The following is a 19,771-nucleotide window of genomic DNA, read 5'->3' on the forward strand; positions in this document are numbered from 1 at the left end:
AGTTCCGTTTGCCAGCATTTGGCCCATATCCCTTCTAAATCCTTCCTATTCCTATACCCACCCAGACGCCTTTTAAATGTTGTAATTGTACAGGCTCCATTTCCTCTGGCAGTTCGTTCCTTCTGTGTGAAAAAGTTGCTCTTTAGGTCCATTTAAATCTTTCCCCTCTCACCTGAAACCTGTGCTCTCTGGTTTTGGATTGCTGTACCCTGTTTGATACATACCCTAGTTTAGTTTCAAAGTGAGTGAGTGAAGGAAGGAATTGGTCTGTTAAGTGAGTAGCTACTGGTGGACATGGATAAGTAGGTAGAGGGAGTAGGTGGCTGAATGGGTGGTTAGGTTAGGATGGTCAAGATGGGTTGGAATATTTAGTTGTGTAGGGTTGGATGGATAGTGGGAGAATCGACGTTTCAGGCACAAGCCCTTCTTCAGGAATAAACCCTTCTTCGGGCTTATGCCCGAAACGTCGATTCTCCTGCTCCTCGGATGCTTCCTGGCCTGCTGTGTTTTTCCAGTATCACATTTTTCAACACTGGTCTCCAGCATCTGCAGTCCTCACTTTCTCTTAGATGGATAGTCCAATGGGAAGGTTAGTCAGGTCTAGAGGGGTAGTCTAGTCAGATAGGTAGATGGGGATATAATGTTCATGTCAGAATTTAGGGGTAGTAAGGTGATTTGATGGATGGTTTGGTTCAGCCAAAAGGTTGGTCGGGTGCTCAGATTAGGCAATTGTTAAAGGCCTTTTTGGATGGCCACAACAGTGACTAGTCTGTCTGGGGGTTAGTTGAAGGGTCATATGAAGTGATGGGGAGAGGTGTCAGGGATCACAGTTATGCACATATTAGACTCATTTTTAATCTGACATTTTGTGGATACCTACCCAGGGTAAGTACTACAGTGAAGTCTGTAACTCTAATGCAGAGTTGAAAGCATTCACAGAGGATGGTACAAAGCAGGGGAATTGCCATTGGAAATTGGAACTTTGAAGATAAATCCCACATTGGTGCACACATCAGGATTTATGCAGGACCCTGGCAAGCATTTTAGTTGCACGTTGACCTTCCAACAATCTGGAGACCAGAAAACCGAGCCCATTTGACTTTGTTTAGCTGTCACCATTTTCACTCCCAGATTGTGAATGGCAAGCTGTTGTATGATCCTGAGGAGCAACATCAGGGTGATCAATTAAAACGTCAGCCCATCAAGATTCTCATTTATCTCTAATTGGATAATTGCAATAAAAAATTGTCCAAAGATCATTTGGTTTCTTCTGTAAATTATACACATATCAAGGAAGTAACCTGAGAAGCTTGAGATAATACATTGTGTAATTTGGAAAGGAATAAATTAGCTAAAATCTTTTACCAAGAAAAAAATTCCTTATAAATCAGCAACATAAGTCACTTATGTAACTCTTTTTTTTAAAAATGCCAGCATGAGACAGGCTGATGAACTAATTTGCTTTAAAAATTGAATATAGTTTAGAAATACAGCCTGTTGTATTATCACTTCATAAATTTATGAAAATAAAACTGAAGGACCTGCATAGAGGTTGAATGTTCATTAATAAAAACTCTTCTTTTGGTTCAGTTTATATACATGCTGACTGACTGTACAGCAGAACTAGGTCACTTAAATTCCCTCCCTTTCTGTGGTGACAGACATATTTGCATAAAAATATGTATAGATGATAATATTTAACTTAGTAACAAATATACTATCATTATATACTACCAAATGAACTACTACGATATACTATTACAACGCAACCTAAGAATTTAAAAATATTTTAAAATTTGTAGTTCAAGATTACAAATAGATTCCTGTCTAAATGCATTTCATGCTGATTCTAAAATCTTCTCAGTATTCATAACATCATTGTGTCTATAAATTCTGTTTTATTATGTATGGTGGACTAAACTTTGTTCTAATCAGTTGGGCTATCACTTTTTCTATTGCCATTATTTCAATGTGTCTGTACAATTAGTAAGCGCTAGTTTTAAGTAATTGAGTCTTACTGTCTGCAGATGTGATGCAACCCATCCCAACCCAAGATTTGGAAGTTCCACAGGAGCCAGACCAAGTTACAGTGGAACTAATAGATGGGGAAGAGGTTCCTCCTAAACCAAGCTTGCCACCTGAGGCAGCACAAGAAGGCGATTTGCATCTTCTCTGGGAAGCTTTAGCTAAGAAACGAAGAATGAGTCGAGAGCCAACACTTGATTCCATTAGTGAAGTACCAGAAGAAGATGACAAAGCTCAGAAGCACCGGCTACAAAAAGCTATGGAATTGGAAGATTTATCTACAGATGAAATGTCCAGAACATGTGATTCTTACACAAGTTCTGATGATGAGTCAAGATCTGGTACTCCATCCCTTGTTCATTATCTGAAAAAGGCAGGAAAGTCCACTGTAACAGTAGCTGGAAAAGTACAAACTATATCCACAAACACATTTTGGAAACACTGGGAGACTTCAAACACTGAAGTTGACCAATTACAAGATGTAAAAGAAGACCCATCTCTCGTTGAAGCTGCTACAAAAATCCAGGCTGCATTTAAAGGCTATAAAACTAGGAAGGAACTTAAACAGCAAGTCATCCCTGTGTTTACTGAAGTTTTTAAGTCTCAGATAAGTAAGCTTGGACAAACTGTCCATCTTGAGTGTGTAACCCAGAGTAACTCTGAAATCAAGGTACAGTGGCTCAAAGATGGAGAAGAAATTGTTGATGGAAGGCATTATCACATTGATAATTACAGTGATGGAACTTGCTCCTTAATTATAACAGGTGTGGAACAAAATGACACCGGAACATATACTTGTGAGGTCTCTAACAAGTTTGGTGCAACTTCTCATAGTGGAAAAGTTACAATCACAAGTGATGTAAAGGAAACAGTTAAGAAGGTCAAAGAGGGTATTAGTATAAAGTCCAGCACTGACAGTGAACCGGAAAGTTCTTCAGGAAGTGAGGTTGATGATGCTTTCCGTAGAGCAGGCAAACGACTCCATAGACTTCTGCATTCAAAACTGTCTTTTGAAATTTCTGATGTGGAAGAAGAATTTTTCTTTAGTGCTGATGAAGGGGATGAAGATATTTTGGACAAACAAACTTACCATGAAGATGAAAATTACATTTATATAAAGTTTGATTCATTGACTGAGGCTGAAATGGCAGCAACCAGATTTAAGGAAATATTTATTGGTCAAGGAATTCCTGTTCACATTGATATCTGTGAAGAAGGAAGCAGAGTTGAAATTCGGATTAAGAAAGTATCTCGGCCCACTGCAGCATCGATTGATGATCGGACCAATATAGAAGAGGGGGTACATGCTATTCTTGTTGAGTCAGGTAAGTTTGTAACTGAGTTTTGTTTAAATCATACACAGTTTACTTTTGAATTATAAAGTCTGAATGTTTCACATAATAAGACCATAATACATAGGAGTAGGAATTATGCGCTGGATTAGTGGTGTTGGAAGAGCACAGCAGTTCAGCAGCATCCAAAGTGCAGCAAAATCAACATTTTGGGCAAAAGCCCTTCATCAGGAATAAAGGTAGTGAGCCTGAAGCGTGGAGAGATAAGCTAGAGGAGGGTGGGGGTGGGGAGAGAGTAGCATAGAGTAGAATGGGTGAGTGGGGGAGGGGATGAAGGTGATAGGGCAGGGAGGAGAGGGTGGAGTGGATAGGTGGAAAAGGGGATAGGCAGGTAGGACAAGTCCGGACATGTCGTGGGGACAGTACTGAGCTGGAAGTTTGGAACTAGGATGAGGTGGTGGAAGGGGAAATGAGGAAACTGTTGAAGTTCACATTGATGCCCTGGGGTTGAAGTGTTCCGAGGCGGAAGATGAGGTGTTCTTCCTCCAGGCGTCCGGTGAGCCCATAGAGTCTGCTCCGCTATTCAATTATGGCTGATAAGTTTTTCGACCCCATTCTCCTGCTTTCTCCCTTTAACCCTTGAGTCCCTTGATACTTAAGAACCTATCTTAGGGCGGCACGGTGGCACAGTGGTTAGCACTGCTGCCTCACAGCGCCTGTAGACCCGGGTTCAATTCCCGACTCAGGCGACTGACTCTGTGGAGTTTGCACGTTCTCCCCGTGTCTGCGTGGGTTTCCTCCGGGTGCTCCGGTTTCCTCCCACAGTCACAAAGATGTGCGGGTCAGGTGAATTGGCCAAGCTAAATTGCCCGTAGTGTTAGGTAAGGGGTAAATGTAGGGGTATGGGTGGGTTGCGCTTCGGCGGGTCGGTGTGGACTTGTTGGGCCGAAGGGCCTGTTTCCACACTGTAAGTCTAATCTAATCTATCTCAGTATTAAATATACTCAATGACCTGGCCTCCACAGACTTCTGTGGCAATGAATTCCATAGATTCACCATTCTCTGGTTGAAGAAGTTTCTCCTTATCTCTGTTCTCAAAGGTCTTCCCTTTGCTCTAAGCCTGTGGCCTCAGTCCTAGTCTCTCTTATCAATGGAAACATCTTCCCAATATCTACTCTGTCCAGGCTATTCAGTATTCTATATGTTTCAATTAGATTCCCCCTCCATCATCCTTCTAAATTCCATTGAGTATAAACCCAGTATATCCACCTCGTATAATTTATTCTCTGCCTTTATAGTTTTAATAATTATATATTTAATTACAGCAATCAGCTCATTGTCAGAATAGAGCCATAGAAAGGTTATGGCACAAAAAGAGGCTGTTCAGTCCATCCTGTCTGTATCAGCCAATAAAAGAAACAACTATAAAGAAAAGTTACCCATTCCAATCCTACCTTCCAGCAGTTGATCCATAGCCTTACAGTTTACGGCACTTCAAATGCCGATCCAGGTCCCTTTTACCAAGTTGAGGGCTTCTGCCTCTTTCAACAAACCAGACATCAAATCTAGTTCACCACATTCCCCTGTAGCTCATAGGCTTTATTTTTATTTTGATAAATGGGCTCTTGTCAAATGCTTTACTAAAATCCATACAGACAACATCCACTGCACTATCCTGACCAATTCTCCTTGTTACTTGCTCAAAAAACTCAATTAGAGATTAATTTGATAGTATAAACTTGAGTATGGTTGAATCAAGACACATTTTGTCAATGCTTTTTAACTTGCACTCAAGCAGGATAATTTGCATGAATACTAATGTAAAGGGTAAACAAGTTATATTGTGTGAGAAGACAGTGCTAATTGATTAGAAGTGGATTCTGAACTGTAGATGTGTTTCCGTGGCAAATGCAAAAGTTAGGTGTTAACTAACAGTCAGTTGGTCAAGGCATTGTCCTGAGGACTGATCCAGAGAGTGACTGTCACCTATGTTATTGAGTTTATTAACAAGGACAATGTGGTATTGGTTCTTTCTGTCTGCAAAAAAGAGAGTTCTATTAAGTATAGTCCTTATCTAACTGGTGTGTTCTGCAGGGCATTATCTTTAACAATCAGATTCCAATTTCCAAATAATCAGAACACCCTTTGTAGTATAAACATTATTTTACCTTTACATTGATATTACTTCAATTATCCTGATTGGTGCAAGAGAAATAACTTTGACAAAGTGCTTTTTTTCAGTGAAACTCAATTTCAACTAAGTGAGAAATGCACAACTTTCCCTTAAAACCATTCTGCTATTCTTGATTAATTCATGCTTTTCTAAGTGATGACAATTTATCCTATCTCTCAGAGAATCCCAACAGTGTGGAAGCATTTGCACCGTTGGATCCAACTGACTCTCTGAGTCCCTTTGATCCCTTTAACCCTAAGAACTATATCTATTACCTTCTTGAAAACATTCACTGTTTTTGCCTCAACAGCTTCCTATGTCAGAGAATTCCACAGGCTTATTATTCTGAGTGAAAGAAGTTTTCCTCGTTTCAATCTCATGGTTTATCCTTCATCTTTAGACTGTGACCCTTAGTTCTGGGCTATCCAGTCATCGGAAGCATCCCTCCTGCATTTGCCCTGTCTAGTCCTTTTAAAATTTTATAGGTTCCTGTGAGATGCTTCCATCACTTTCTCCTTCCTCCATTCCCTCGATTCTTCAAATCTCCAGGTAATATAGTCCTGTTTAATCCAGTCTGTTTTCCTGTGTCAGTCCTACCATCCCAGGAATCAGTCTGGTAAACCTTCATTGCACTTCCTCATAACTAGAACATCCTTCGATTCAGAAGGAGACCAAAACTGTATAAAATACTCCAGGTGTGGATTAATCAACACATTCCTGCTGCTATACTCAAATTCTCTTACTTTGAAGGCCAATAAGTCATTTGCCTTCTTTTAATACCTGCTGCACCTGCGTGCTTATTCTCAGTGACTGGTGTACAAGGGCACTCAGGTGTCATTACTCCTCCTGCTTTTCCAGATTATTGACATTCAGATAATCTATCTTCCAGTTCTTTGCTACTGAAGTAGATAACCTCACAATTATCCACATTAAACTCATCTGCCATGTACTTGTCAATTCACTCAACTTAGCCAAATCATATTGAAACATCCTTGCATCCTCTTCACAGCTCACTCTAGTTTTTTTGTAGTCTGCAATCTTGGAGATATTGTATTTAGTTCCCTCATTTAGATCATTAATATATATTGCGAATAGCTGAAATTGAAGCACTGATCCCTTCAGCACCTGAAGATAGTGAGAACTGCAGATGCTGGTAATAAAATGCAGAGCTGGAAAAGGCACAGCAGGTCAAGCAGCATCAGAGGAGCTTGAGTGTTGATGTTACAGGCAGGTTCTTTCATCAGGATCCCAGTAACAGGACATCCCTTCAGTACCCCACTAGTCAATTTCTGCTACTCATTAAAAGGCCATTTTTCCCACTCTTTGTTTCATCTCTGCCAAACAGTTCTCTATCCATGTCAGTACATTACCAACAACACCTTTGGGTTTTCCTTCTTTTTCCCAGAATGTACCGCTTCATATTATTTTCATATTCTCTAGCTAGCCCCATACTTTTCAGTGTACCTCTAGGCTTTCTACAAGATTAAGTTTTCTATGTCTGCCATAAGGTTTTGTTTTCTGATTTATTTAACCTTGTATATTTATGTAAAACCAGTGCGTTTTTGGATTTGACAGTCTAAACTTTTATTTGTGCGGCATGTCTATACTATGCCGGGAGAACCTCGCTTCTGAATGCCTCCTACTGATTTTCACTTAAGTAACTGCAACCACTGCACTTCCACCTGATCATCAAAACTTTGTAAAATCCCCAAATTACAACTTTTCTATCCTGTTTTTGATAATGATGCTAAATCTACATGATGGCCATAATCTCCAAAATGGTCACTGCTCTTTCATCCACCAGTCCACTTTCATTCCCTAAACAAATTCTCACCACCACCAAAAGATCACTTCACCACCCCAGAACATTATTGTCTTGGTTCTGATTTGGTGGATGATTAAAAATTTCTCTCAAAGTATGTAATAAAAACAGTGGTCCAAAATGAGTCTTTCAAAATGAAACCAGTAAATACTTCTGGGGGAAAAAAGTTAAAAGGGCTGAGAAAATGAATGGTTTTGAGTATGTCTCTTTTAGAGAGTAGCATGTCTTCTTTGTGCTGGTAAATTCCTTGATTGTTGTCTTTTTCTCTCTCTCGCACAACTAAATTAATTCATGATAAATTGAATTATATGCTTAGAATCATTCCACAGAGAACATTTTCTCACATTAATTATTTCCTTTTTACGTTACCTTTTGTCACATAAAGCCCCCCATGTTATATCTGAGCTCCAGAACCAAGATGTTCAAGAAGGCTATCCTGTCAGTTTTGATTGTATGGTAGCTGGATATCCACCTCCAGCAGTTCGATGGTTTAAAGATGGAAAGCTGATTGAGGAGAATGATCACTACATGATTAACGAAGATCAAGATGGATGCCATCAACTTATTTTAACATCAGTGAATCTGAGTGATATGGGAGTATATAGATGTGTGGCAGAAAACTACATTGGCGTTGCTTCAACAAAGGCAGAATTAAGGGTCGATGGTAAGGTTTGGCAAATATGATGCAAAAAAGGTGATAATTAAAATGAATTATGCCATTTATGTTAACTTGGAGGAATTTGGTATTTTGTAATATGATTATTATAGGCATGGATCTGCAAATGCAAATTGTTAAAACTTTACATATACAGTGTTATATTTTGGATGATAACAGCATGCCTTTTGTTTAAGTTAGTTTCATTTCTCTCTCACAGTTAGCAGCTCAGACTATGATACAGCAGAAGCCACTGAAACATCATCTTATGTCAGTGCCCAAGCTTCTCTAACCCGGTTAGTATTGAAGCACTTATTTCATTACATCTTATGAACATAGTTAATCAATGCATGGATAGCCATTCATTCACAAGCCAGGAGCAGCATTGATGCTTTTTGAATGAATTCCTTGTAGCTAAACATTCTGGCCCTGACACCCTTCCCCAATCAGCCTGATACTGTTGACCAGCCTCCTTGACCTGTGCCTGTTACACAGGTCTCCGGCCTCTGTCCATCGGTTATTCTCTATGCCCCTTGCAACTTGTACCATTGCTACAGAATGTCAGTTATGGCATGGCGTAGATGAGCATTTTTGCCCAAGAAAACAAGTTGCTATTCCAAAGTCCAGCAAGTACAGTACCTCACCTGCTGCATACCTTGTATGTGGAATCAGAAAACATGCAGAGTCTGCTTACAGACAACATTCATTTTGTTTAGCTAAAATCTTTTAATGAGTATTTATGAGAGCACAAATACATGCACAAGGGCTTCCCAATGACAGTAACTGGGACAATTGAGCTGCTTTTAAATTTCCAAGAATTTAAATGTTAAATTCACCCTACTAGCAGCGTAAGGTTTTGTGAAGCTGGTTTGTTGATATAGCAGGGGATGTTTCTCACTAAGTGGAGCCACATTAACTCTTTCATTCCATGCTAACATCTTCACTTAGATTTCAGTTTAAGATTCTTGAGTGATAGTTTTTAATAATTCATAAACACTTTTTTAACAACAGGGAGCAGAATTTGGAAAGTCTAGAATCACAGGCTGAAGAAGAACAACTGCCTCAGATCATAGAGGAGCTTCATGATGCCTTTGTGACTATTGGAGCTCCAATTGTAAAACTACAAATTAAAGTTAAAGGTATGACTAGTTGTCAGTTTAGCAGTGGAAGTTGCGAAGTTTTCAACCTATAATGAAGTTACATTGCAGATTTCAGTAACTATTCTCTCAGCATGCAACTAGTGGAAAAAGTAATAACACAACAAACATCAGGTTTCTCTCACAAATTGGGGAACAAATTTAAACTGATTTAAATTATGGCCTTGGTATTTTCTTTCTGGGTACTTTTCCATTTCTGCACTCATTGATTTTCTGTTCTCCTTAGCGGTTTCTCCATCAGCTGTCTTTGTCATCGTACATGGAAATTGCATCAGGATCCAAGAAATAATGTTGGATCCCAGATGAAGCCTTTAAATAAGAATTTGGTTTTTTTGTGTGAGAGCACCGGCTGCTTTTTTCAATGCCATTTGAAATCAAATTGAGTGTGAAATTTTATTTAAGCATATGCTTTTTTAAAAGAAGAATCAATCTTGTCATGAGCTGTACATATAAAAATTTGGGGCAATAGTAATATTACACCCCGTCCCTCGCCACCTTCCATACTTTAGTAGATCTGCAATATTACAGGACATTGTTGATAACTGACGAATTGTAGATATTGTGACACACTGTCCTTGCCCTAGAACTAGAAGCTCTGGGTTAAAGCCTGGAACTTATTGGCCTAGGAAGGTAATGTCACAACACGTCCAAGCAAATTAAGCATCAACTTGTAAGTCCATCTAACAGATGCCAGTGTCAGATGGTTAAACAGATTGGCGTCCTGGTCAGCTATGTGATGGAAAGAAATCGGAGTTTCTACCATCCCTATTCACGGTTATAGGCTGCGATATACTTAGAAAAGTCTATGTTGCCCTAGGAGGAGTTTGGGAGGGATGCTGGTGGTTTGGTGGTGGATGGTGGATGTAGATCAGATTGGTGCAAACACCATTGAGTTTGATCTTCATTCCAGCTGGTGTGGATTTGGGACTGCCTCCTTGCCCTAACTAATAGTGATGAAAGTTGTAACACTTTGGATCAGTCCTGCCTTTGGGTAGAGAACTCAAGAAGAAAATTTCTCATAAACAGAATATAGAGTTTTAAAATTGTTCAGAAGTTGAGTCTGAGGAAATATTTGAAATATGTCATGCTTTAAACATTTAAAAAAGATGCAAAGCAACTCTGAACCTCTTATCTTGACAACACAAAACACATTATTGTTATTGATTCTGGCAGAGGAGTATGTATGCACGAGTTTGTCTGAACCATGCAGCCTATGTAGTTTATTGATGTATGGTACTGTTGGAGTTGGTGCCAAATAAGAAAGGAGACATCAAACACAGTGTGCACATATCACAAAGTGCGAGAGAAGTTCTGAGGTAGGAAATCAGACAGCTGGCAGCATACTTCCTTTGTGCGCAGACTGCAAGTACAGTGCAGAAGTAAAAGCACAAGTGAATGCTGCTAGCAGGTGCAGAAGTCTTGGGGAACCTAATTATTCAAGAGGAAAAATATTAGCTGGAGTAAAAGTTGAAAATTAATTTAGCAGTTGGTTAAAGAAGGATGGTGGTTTTCAGCAAAAACAGCAGGAACCTACCTTTAACATGTTAGCATTCCATTATACTCATTAAAGCACTTAGTCACTGTTGTACGATGATTCCTCACTACATCTTGTCATGGAGTTACATCTATCTTGTAAATTTGCTACCACCATTCTTTTTCTTTGTAAGGATATAGATGGGCTAGCTTTTTGTAGTGAAGTAGAGGAAAACCACCTGATAGTCACACAAGAAGAGGCTATTGTTTTAAACAAGATGTAGTTCATTGCTCATGGTAACTAGGTAGAAGTTATATTGGTATAACAGAAATTGTTACTGAAAATACAAAGGACAACTCCAGGTAAGGTCTGATTCTTTCAGATGCAGTTACCCTGCTCAGGTTCGTGTGACATCATCACTTTGTGCATGTTTAATGCATTTCTCCACATTAATTCCTTCACACTCTTATTCCTTAATAATAATATCTCCTTAGTTTCATTTCTAGTAATATTATACGTTTGTGCAATTATCACATTTGCCACAACCCCCCATCTCCCCCAGGGTTCCTACTTCACAAATTCTAACAGTCTGGAGGTACTATCTCCTCCTTTGCAGATGTCAACAAGTCAGGGACAGTGACTAATTCGTGTGAGGGTTGGTCCTACAATAAAGTCTGTGAAGATCATTTTCTGGACATTCCATGTGAGATATTGATTTTTAATCTATTTGGCTGCCTCTGATTGTTCTTCAAGATTACAGTGGAATCATATCCACCTGTACTAATGGAATGTTGTGATATTGGTCTCACATTAATTCTCATTTCAAGCTCCAAATGTCCAAAAGTACAGCTCCCTCCTCACCCACACCAGTACTGGAGTCACAGCCTGAATTTCATGCTGGATTAAGGCACAAATCAACAACACATTACATCTCAGTGGCGATAGTCCACCATTTGAACTAAGCTGACACTTCCCATTCATAAAGGTACACAGACAGATTCCTGTATATGCAGGAAGTTCAATAGTGCATACCTATGTAGATTTATAGAAGGAACAAGATAAAGTAGTGTGACAATGTAAACTTAAACTTTAATAGGTTTATGGATTGTTCATGGATAGAAAGTCTCAGCACTAATTCTTTCTGGAATAAACATTTTCCCATCAGAAAATAAATGTGAGGTGCTGCATTTTGGAAAAGCAAATCTTAGCAGAACTTATACACTTAATGGTAAGATCTTAGGGAGTGTTGCTGAACAAAGAGACCTTAGAGTGCAGGTTTATAGCTCCTTGATAGTGGAGTTGCAGGTAGATGGGATAGTGAAGAAGGCGTTTAATATACTTTCCTTTATTGGTCAGAGTACTGAGTACAGGAGTTGGGAGGTCATGTTGCGGCTGTATCGGACATTGTTTAGGACATGTTTGGAATATTGTGTGCAATTCTGGTATCCTTCCTATTGGAAAAATGTTGTGAAACTTGAAAGGGTTCAGTAAAGATTTACAAGGATGTTGCCTGGGTTGGAGGAATAAAGCTATAGGGAGAGGTTGAATAGGTAGGGGCTGTTTTCCCTGGACTATCGGAGGCTGAGGGGTGACGTTATAGAGATTTATAAAATCATGAGGGACAAGGACAGGATAAATAGACAAAGTCTTTTCCCTGGGGTTGAGGAGTCCAGAACTAGAGGGCATAGTTTTAAGGTGAGAGGGGAAAAATATAAAAGAGACCTAAGTGGCAATTTTTTCATGGTACATGTATGGAATGAGCTGCCAGAGCAAGTGGTGGAGGCTAGTACAATTGCAACATTTAAAAGGCATCTGGATGAATAGGAAGGATTTAGAGGGATATGAGCCAGGTGCGGGCAGGTGGGACTAGATTGGGTTGGAAATCTGGATGGCATGAACAAGTTGGACCGAAGGATCTGTTTCTGTGCTGTATATCTCTATGACTCTTATTGGGACAAGAAGAAACTATTAGAAAGGAACTAAAAGCAACATGCTAACTAGCCAGGGAGTCAAACAAGCTGTTTCCTGGGTGAGAGGAGGCAACTGCTTGATAACCAGCTGCCTTGCGACAAATGGGCAGTTAAGACTGTGCAGAAGAAATGTCCTGATGTAAAGGGATTAATTACAGGAAACATTGTTTTCACATAGACAGTTAACACTGAATGTCAGAAGGAACAAAAGGAGTTACTTCCCTTAAGAAGGAAAGGACTCCAGAAGCGTAAGCACTGTTTCCAATGAAAAAAATGTAAATGATCATCAAGATTGTCACACCACAAACTTAAAAGACAGAAAATTGTATGAGAATTCAACTCCACAGTTTTGCAGCAGCAGAACTTTGAAGAACAACACTGCACAAGAATCGAACCCTAAACATATCTAGAGACAGACACTGTTGGTTGGAATCGTAACTAAATTCTACCATTAATTGAGTAATGGCTAAATTGAATTGTGAGGCTTAATTTGCTTACTTGAGGGGTCTTATTTGCTTGCTACATGCCATTACATTTAAATAATGGTTTCAATATTTGTCTGTGAAATTTCTGAAGTTTAATTAAAGGCAGCTTGTGCAATTTGCACACAACAGTAAATTGCTTGGGTGCAAAAATAGACTAAAACTGGTCTAATTAAATGACCTGATTAGATCTTTGACATTCTTTTTTATTGTTAACCATTTTCAATAAATTGTTTTCTACTTCTTTATTCTTTAGGTTACCCAAAGCCTCGTGTTTATTGGTTTAAAAATGGTAAACCTCTGCGTGCCACAGATGAAATTCTGATGACTGATAACAAAGGAGATCATTCTCTAGAAATTCTCAATGTTTCCAAAGAAGCCGGTGGTGAATATGCAGCTTATATCAGCAATTCATCAGGCTCTGCCTATACATCTGCCGTTTTATATGTTCAAAGTAAGTGGAACTTTCTTGACTCCAGTTTTTCTTCACTGAAAAATCGCGGGAGTACAATTTTGTAGGTGTTCCCACTTGCTTCCACCAATTCTAGCATTGCCCTAAATTAGCAAATAAAATTGTGCTGGAATCTGAATGGATCTCAATTTTTAAACAATTGAGTGCCAGGCCTGTTGCAGCAGGTAATTCTAAAGCTGCCAAAAACCCAGTAGTCTAAATAGTTACACATACAATGATGTAAAATAGTTAAGTCACAGAGGGACATCATTTGGCTGTTCGTGTCCACACCAATTCTCTGCAACTGCAAATCAGCTAGACCCATTCACCCACCCTTTACCCAAAGTCTGAGAAATATCTTCTCTTCAGAAAATTATTCAATTCCTTTTTGAAAGTCATGACTGATCCTGCCTCCTCCACACTGACAGACAATGCATTATACATCCCAACCACTCTGTTTAAAAAGATGTTCCTCCTTATCGCCTTTGTTTTTTTTTGCCCGTCACCTTAAATCTATGTTCTGCAATGGGAACAGTTTCTCCTTATCTTTGAATTTGAATATCTTTGTCAAACATTCTTTCTTTAAAGGGCAAAAGCCCTAGATCTCCAAATCTACCCGAAGTCTTTCACCCCGGAGCTATTTTAGTAAGTCTTTTAGCATCCTTTCTAATGATTCATGTTCTTCCTAAAGTCTGATATCCAATGACATAGTTAGCATGATGGCTCAGTGGTTAGCATTGCTGCCTCATAGTGCCAGCAACGTTGGTTCGATTCCAGTCTTGGGCAGCCGTCTGTGTGGAGTTTGTATGTTCTTCCTGTATCTGCGTGGGTTTCCTCCAGGTGCTCTGATTTCCTGTCACAATCCAAAGGTGTGCAGGTTAGGTGGATTGGCCATGGGATATACAGGATTACAGGGATATGGTAGGGGATGGATCTGGCTGGGTTGATTTGGATTTGATGGGCTGAATGGCTTCCATACTGTAGGTATTCTGTGACACAATGGGTGAAATTATATGCACTATTGTCCACAGTGTTACACCAATGTCCCATCATAAGTGTGATGACCATGGGAGTATACAGAGCTGGTGTAGAGTTGAAGCTTAAAACAGATCAACCATGATTTTATTGAAAGGCAATAGACAGGCCCAAAAGCCAAGTGGCCTACTATTTTTTTTCCTTGTTCGTATGTTCACCAGTCAGAGCTTAAGGGACCTAAAATCAGGTAGTGTAGCAGAGATGCAAGGCTGTCACGTACATGCATCTGCTGAGATTTTGCCAGGAGTGGAGCAAGAATGGGTAGCGATTAATCCTTTGCTTTCTCCTGCTTAAGTGCTTTCTCTTGTAGCTGGTATTTTATGTGTGACAGAGGGCACTCACAGCACATGTCAGGGGAAGCCTTGCTGGGAGGGGAACCAGCAACCTTTAGATATTCTGTGCCCTCCTGATTCAACTCTCATTACCCCCATCCCAGTCCATCCTCTCGCAGGAGACTACCTATCTGATCCTGACCCCACCTTCTAATCTGGATCCAGCGAGAATTATTGCACTACTGAGATTGACTCAAGAACTGCTGTATTCAATTGACTTGCAACTATCAGAGGTGGGAGTTCCAGATTAGGATATAAGTCTAACCTTGAGCTAATTCACATCACAACAGCTGTAAAAGCAGCTCAGGGCTCCCTGGCAAATGGAGGCAGGCTTACCTTCGACTCTAAACCCAGTAATTTATGTGAAATTACTGTGCTCCAGTTGAGGCTGAGACAGCATTTATTACTTTCACAGAATCAGACAAAAGTGTTGCTGTGCAGAAAGAAGTTATTCAGCCCATCATATCTGCATGACCGTCTAAAGAGTGTTATGCTTCAATGCCATTGTCCTGTCTATCCTATATCCTTGCATATTGTTTCTATTTAAATAATCATCAAATGCTATGTTAAATGTTTCAAATGCCATAATTTCCTTGTTATTTCAATGTATGCTACTATTTATAAAGCCCAGGAACCCATTTGCCAAACTAACCACTTAACCTGCACATCACCTTCAACTATTGGGTCACTTATCCTCTCCCTCTTGCAAAGATGCCTCTCTTCCTTTTCGAATTGAATCCATTATTTTGCATGGCGTTCTGTCTGTCTTCCCTCATAAATATATTACTTCACACTTCTTTGATTTAAATTTCATGTCAGCTTTAATTGGAGGAAATGCTTTATTGTCATTTTGATGCCCTACCTACCTATTCCATTCTCACTGAGCAAGTTGTGTTATTATTGGGTCCTCGCTGTTGAAATGCCTTGAACCTGCTCAGTAACAATAAAAGGCTAAATGGTTGGATCATTGTGAGCACTGTTAACCAGAAGAAAATCTTTTAACTGTGCAAACATGAATTATGTTTCAGGCCCAGGAGAAGAGATTGAGAAGCATGTACCTGAAGAAAAATCAGGTAAAGTTAAACTAACACACAAAACATTACAACAGTAACAGTAATCTGCATTTGTGCACTTGTTTTCCTGGTAGCTATCATGATGCCTTCATTCTCTGGTAACCCAAGTGCTTACAACTTTTCATGCTACCATCCAAACAATGTGGATGAATTCTAGAGGACAAGCGATATCCTCTAAAGTGTTGTCATAGAACATAAAACAGTACAGCATAGGAACTGGTCCTTAGGCTCACGATGCTGTACCAACTGTAATGCCAAATGAAACTAATTCCTTCTTCCTTTCCTTGGTCCATTCCTTGCATATTCATATGCTTATCTAAGAGATCTTAAATGCCCTTAATTAATCTGCTTCAACCACCACCCCGGCAGCGTGTTCCAGACTCCTACCACTCTGTGTAAAAAATCTGCCACTCACATCTCCTTTGACCCTCTCCCTGTCACCTGAAATGCATGCCTCCTAGTATTTCATCTCTGGGAAAAAGATTCTGACTGTCAGTCGCAACTATGCATCTCATAACTTTTTGACCTATTAAGTTGCCTCTCAGCACAAGAGAAAAGAATCTGAGTTTTTCTGGCCTCTCATTATAGCTCATACCCCCTAATCCAGGCAGCATCCTCATAAACCTCTTCTGCACCCTCTCCAAAGTCTCCACATCCTTCCCGTAATGTTGGGACCAGAATTGAACGCATAACCATAGTTTTATAAAGCATCCTAATTCATGTTCTCAATTCCCCGACCTATAAAGGCAAGCATGCTATGCGCCTTCTTTACCACCCTACCTACTTGCATGGCTGCTTTCGGGGAACTATGGACTTGAACCTCAGGATCCTTCTGTATGTCAATGCTATTCAGAGTGCTGCCATTAACTGTATACTTTTCCTTAACATTTGACATCCCAAAGTGCAGCACCTCACACTTACCCAGATTAAATTCCATCTGCCATTTCTCTGCCCATATCTGCAACTGACCTTTCTCCTGTTGTATCCTTTGACAACCTTCTACACTATCCACTCCACCAGTCTTCATGTCATCTGCAATCTTACATTTTCATCTAAGTCATTTATATAGATCACAAACAGCAGAGATCCCAGTACAGATCCCTGCAGAACACCACTATTCACGGACCTCCAGCCTGAAAATCACCCTTCCACCACTACCCTCTGTCTTCTACAGGCAAGCCAATTCTGAATCCCTGCAGCTGAGTCCCCGTGGATCTCATGCATTTTAATCTACCATGAGGGACCTTGTCAAAAGCTTTACTAAATACATGTAAACATCCACTGCTCTACTCTCATCGACCACCTTCGTCACCTCCTCAAAAAATTCAACCAAGTTAATAAGACATGACCTACCTTTCACAAAGCCATGCTAACTGTCCGTAATTAACATTCTATGCTTTTCCAAATGTGCGTAAATCCTATCCCTAAGAATTATCTCCAGTGGCTTCTCAACCACTGATGCGAGACTCATCAGTCTGTTGTATCCTGGCTTATCCCTATTTCACTTCTTGGAAGAAGGAAAAGCATTAGCTGCTCACCAATCCACAGGATCTCTCCAGTGGATAGAGAGGATACAAAGATCTTGATCAAGGTCCCAGCGATCTCTTCTCTTGCCTTTCTCAGTAACCTGGGGTAGATACCATTCGTCCTGGGGACTTATCCACCTTAATGCTCTTTAAGAGATCCAACACCACTTCTTTCTTGATCTCAAAATGTCCTAGCATATTAGTATGCTCCACACAAATCTCACTATCCTCATATCCTTCTGGGTGAATACCGATGCAAAGTACTTGTCACCAAGACAGAGCCACAGAGATGCTACAATTGAAACCATCTAGTCACAATAGCCACCATTGAGCAGCCCATCAGGCTTCTGAAGATGTGATTCTTGAGCCTAGGACCGGTCACAGTATAATTCTAAAGAAAGCTTTATGAATATCTAATTGGAAGCGGGACTAAGCAAACAGAAGAGAACAAAAAGATATAGGTAAGTGAAAAGTGACTTCCCTCTAACTGGAATTATGCACAAAGTAAGAGTGCTAGTTAGGAATAAAAATGCAGGAACTACACACTCCAGTAACTTTCATATTAGCCTATGATTAGGCTCAAAGATTAGAAGGATATTTTGGAGTCTATTTTAATTTATTTTTGAAGGGCAAGGAAAATCTCCAGAGATTAAGTGGGATGTATTGAATTGAATTTATGGTAAAAGAGATAACTGTAATCTGCAAAATAAATGGCCTAGTAAGCTTTGTATTTGACTTTAACATTCCACAGGAAACTGCAATGATAGCATTTGGCACTTAGAAGCTACTACTCTGTTGGCTTCACTGATTGCTCTTCTTTACTTGCAGAAAAACCAGAGAAGTTGGTTCCACCAAGATTTCTGGAAAAATTTACAAGTAAGAATGTAAAGAAAGGAGCCAGCATTACCTTAACTGTCAGGGTCAAAGGTAAGATAGATGTCTCAACACTAATTGTAAAATCTCTTCCTCAGCTTGAAAATTTTGAATAGTTTTGAAAACTTTAAAATGCAAGAATGTCTCTGTAATGTATGTTGTCAGTGATTCACACCCAGAAACTTGCAGCCTGATGTGTTGTCGTAGAAAGTTGCCTTAGCTTACAAGTGAGAAGGAGGTTCTCCAATCACCAAAGATCTTTTTCATCCACCTCCTAATGCCTTGACAGCATAAGAGCAACTTTGCAAAGGTTCACTCTAGCGCAGAAAAACTTCAGATGGAATTTAATATTCACATTATCTTTAACAGGATCTCCAATACCTGATATAACATGGCTTAAAGAGGAGTCAGTGGAAGATGTTATCTGGATTAAAAAAGATACACCAGGTTATAAATTGGCCAGCTCAAATATGCAGCACAGTCTGATCCTGCTGGATGTTGGGAAGGAGTACACTGGAGTCTATACCTGTATTGCTACAAACAAGGCTGGCCAGTCTATCTGCTCTGCCCACTTGGATGTTGTTGATGGTGAGCAAAATTTACTGTAATAGATTTATTATGGGAATGTGCAACTCAGTCAGGAGTTTATAGTATATTTTTCAAATACATTTTTATTGCATTCTAATTCCAATTTGCTTCAGAGATGTGATAAGAAATTTTAAATGGTAAGTATTATAGAAACAAGTAAAGGCCATTCAGTGAGATTATAACTTATCTGTGGCTTAAATCCACACACTTGTTTTTGGCCCATATATGTTAATGCATTTATTTAACAGCATTTTATCTCCCTCAGATCTAAAATTAACAACTGATCCTACATCCACTGCCATATGTGGAAGAGGGTTTCAAACATCTACTACCCTTTGTGTGTACAAGTGCTTCCTAAAATCCCTCCTAAATGATCTGGCTCTAATTCTCAGACTATGCTCCCTTGATCTAGAAGCCTGAACTAGTGCAAATCGTTTATCTTTATCAACCCTATCTTTTCCTGTTGATATATGCAAGACTTTGATCAGGTCATCCCTTATCCTTCTGAATTCTAGAGAATACAGACCTAACTTGTATAATCTCTCCTCAACTTAACCCCTGATATTCAGGTATCATTCTTGAAAATCTATGTTGTATTGCCTCTAAAGCCAATGCTTCCATCTTAAGTTGTGGTGTCCAGATCTGTTAACAGTACTCCAAGAGGGGTTTAGGAGAAAGTGAGGACTGCAGATGCTGGAGATCAGAGCTGAAAATGTGTTGCTGGAAAAGCGCAGCAGGTCAGGCAGCATCCAAGGAGCAGGAGAATCGACGTTTTGGGCATGAGCCCTTCTTCAGGAATTAGGAAAGTGTGCCAAGATAAAAGGTAGGGAGGAGGGACTTGGG

At 39.7% G+C, this 19,771-nt stretch overlaps 1 protein-coding gene across 1 annotated transcript in view; it reads left to right on the plus strand.

The window, feature by feature from the left end:
• obscnb (obscurin, cytoskeletal calmodulin and titin-interacting RhoGEF b) overlaps positions 1-19,771 on the plus strand; it is an 821,414-nt gene that overhangs the window by 586,580 nt on the left and 215,063 nt on the right. Inside the window, exons 70-77 of the mRNA XM_060825732.1 lie at positions 2,028-3,350; positions 7,698-7,976; positions 8,188-8,263; positions 8,979-9,106; positions 13,307-13,504; positions 15,897-15,941; positions 18,296-18,394; positions 18,710-18,928. Of these exons, the coding sequence (XP_060681715.1) occupies positions 2,028-3,350; positions 7,698-7,976; positions 8,188-8,263; positions 8,979-9,106; positions 13,307-13,504; positions 15,897-15,941; positions 18,296-18,394; positions 18,710-18,928 (2,367 nt within the window). The remainder of the gene's footprint in view (positions 1-2,027; positions 3,351-7,697; positions 7,977-8,187; positions 8,264-8,978; positions 9,107-13,306; positions 13,505-15,896; positions 15,942-18,295; positions 18,395-18,709; positions 18,929-19,771) is intronic.

This window comes from Hemiscyllium ocellatum, chromosome 5 (assembly GCF_020745735.1).
Source record: "Hemiscyllium ocellatum isolate sHemOce1 chromosome 5, sHemOce1.pat.X.cur, whole genome shotgun sequence".
Lineage (NCBI taxonomy): Eukaryota > Metazoa > Chordata > Chondrichthyes > Orectolobiformes > Hemiscylliidae > Hemiscyllium > Hemiscyllium ocellatum.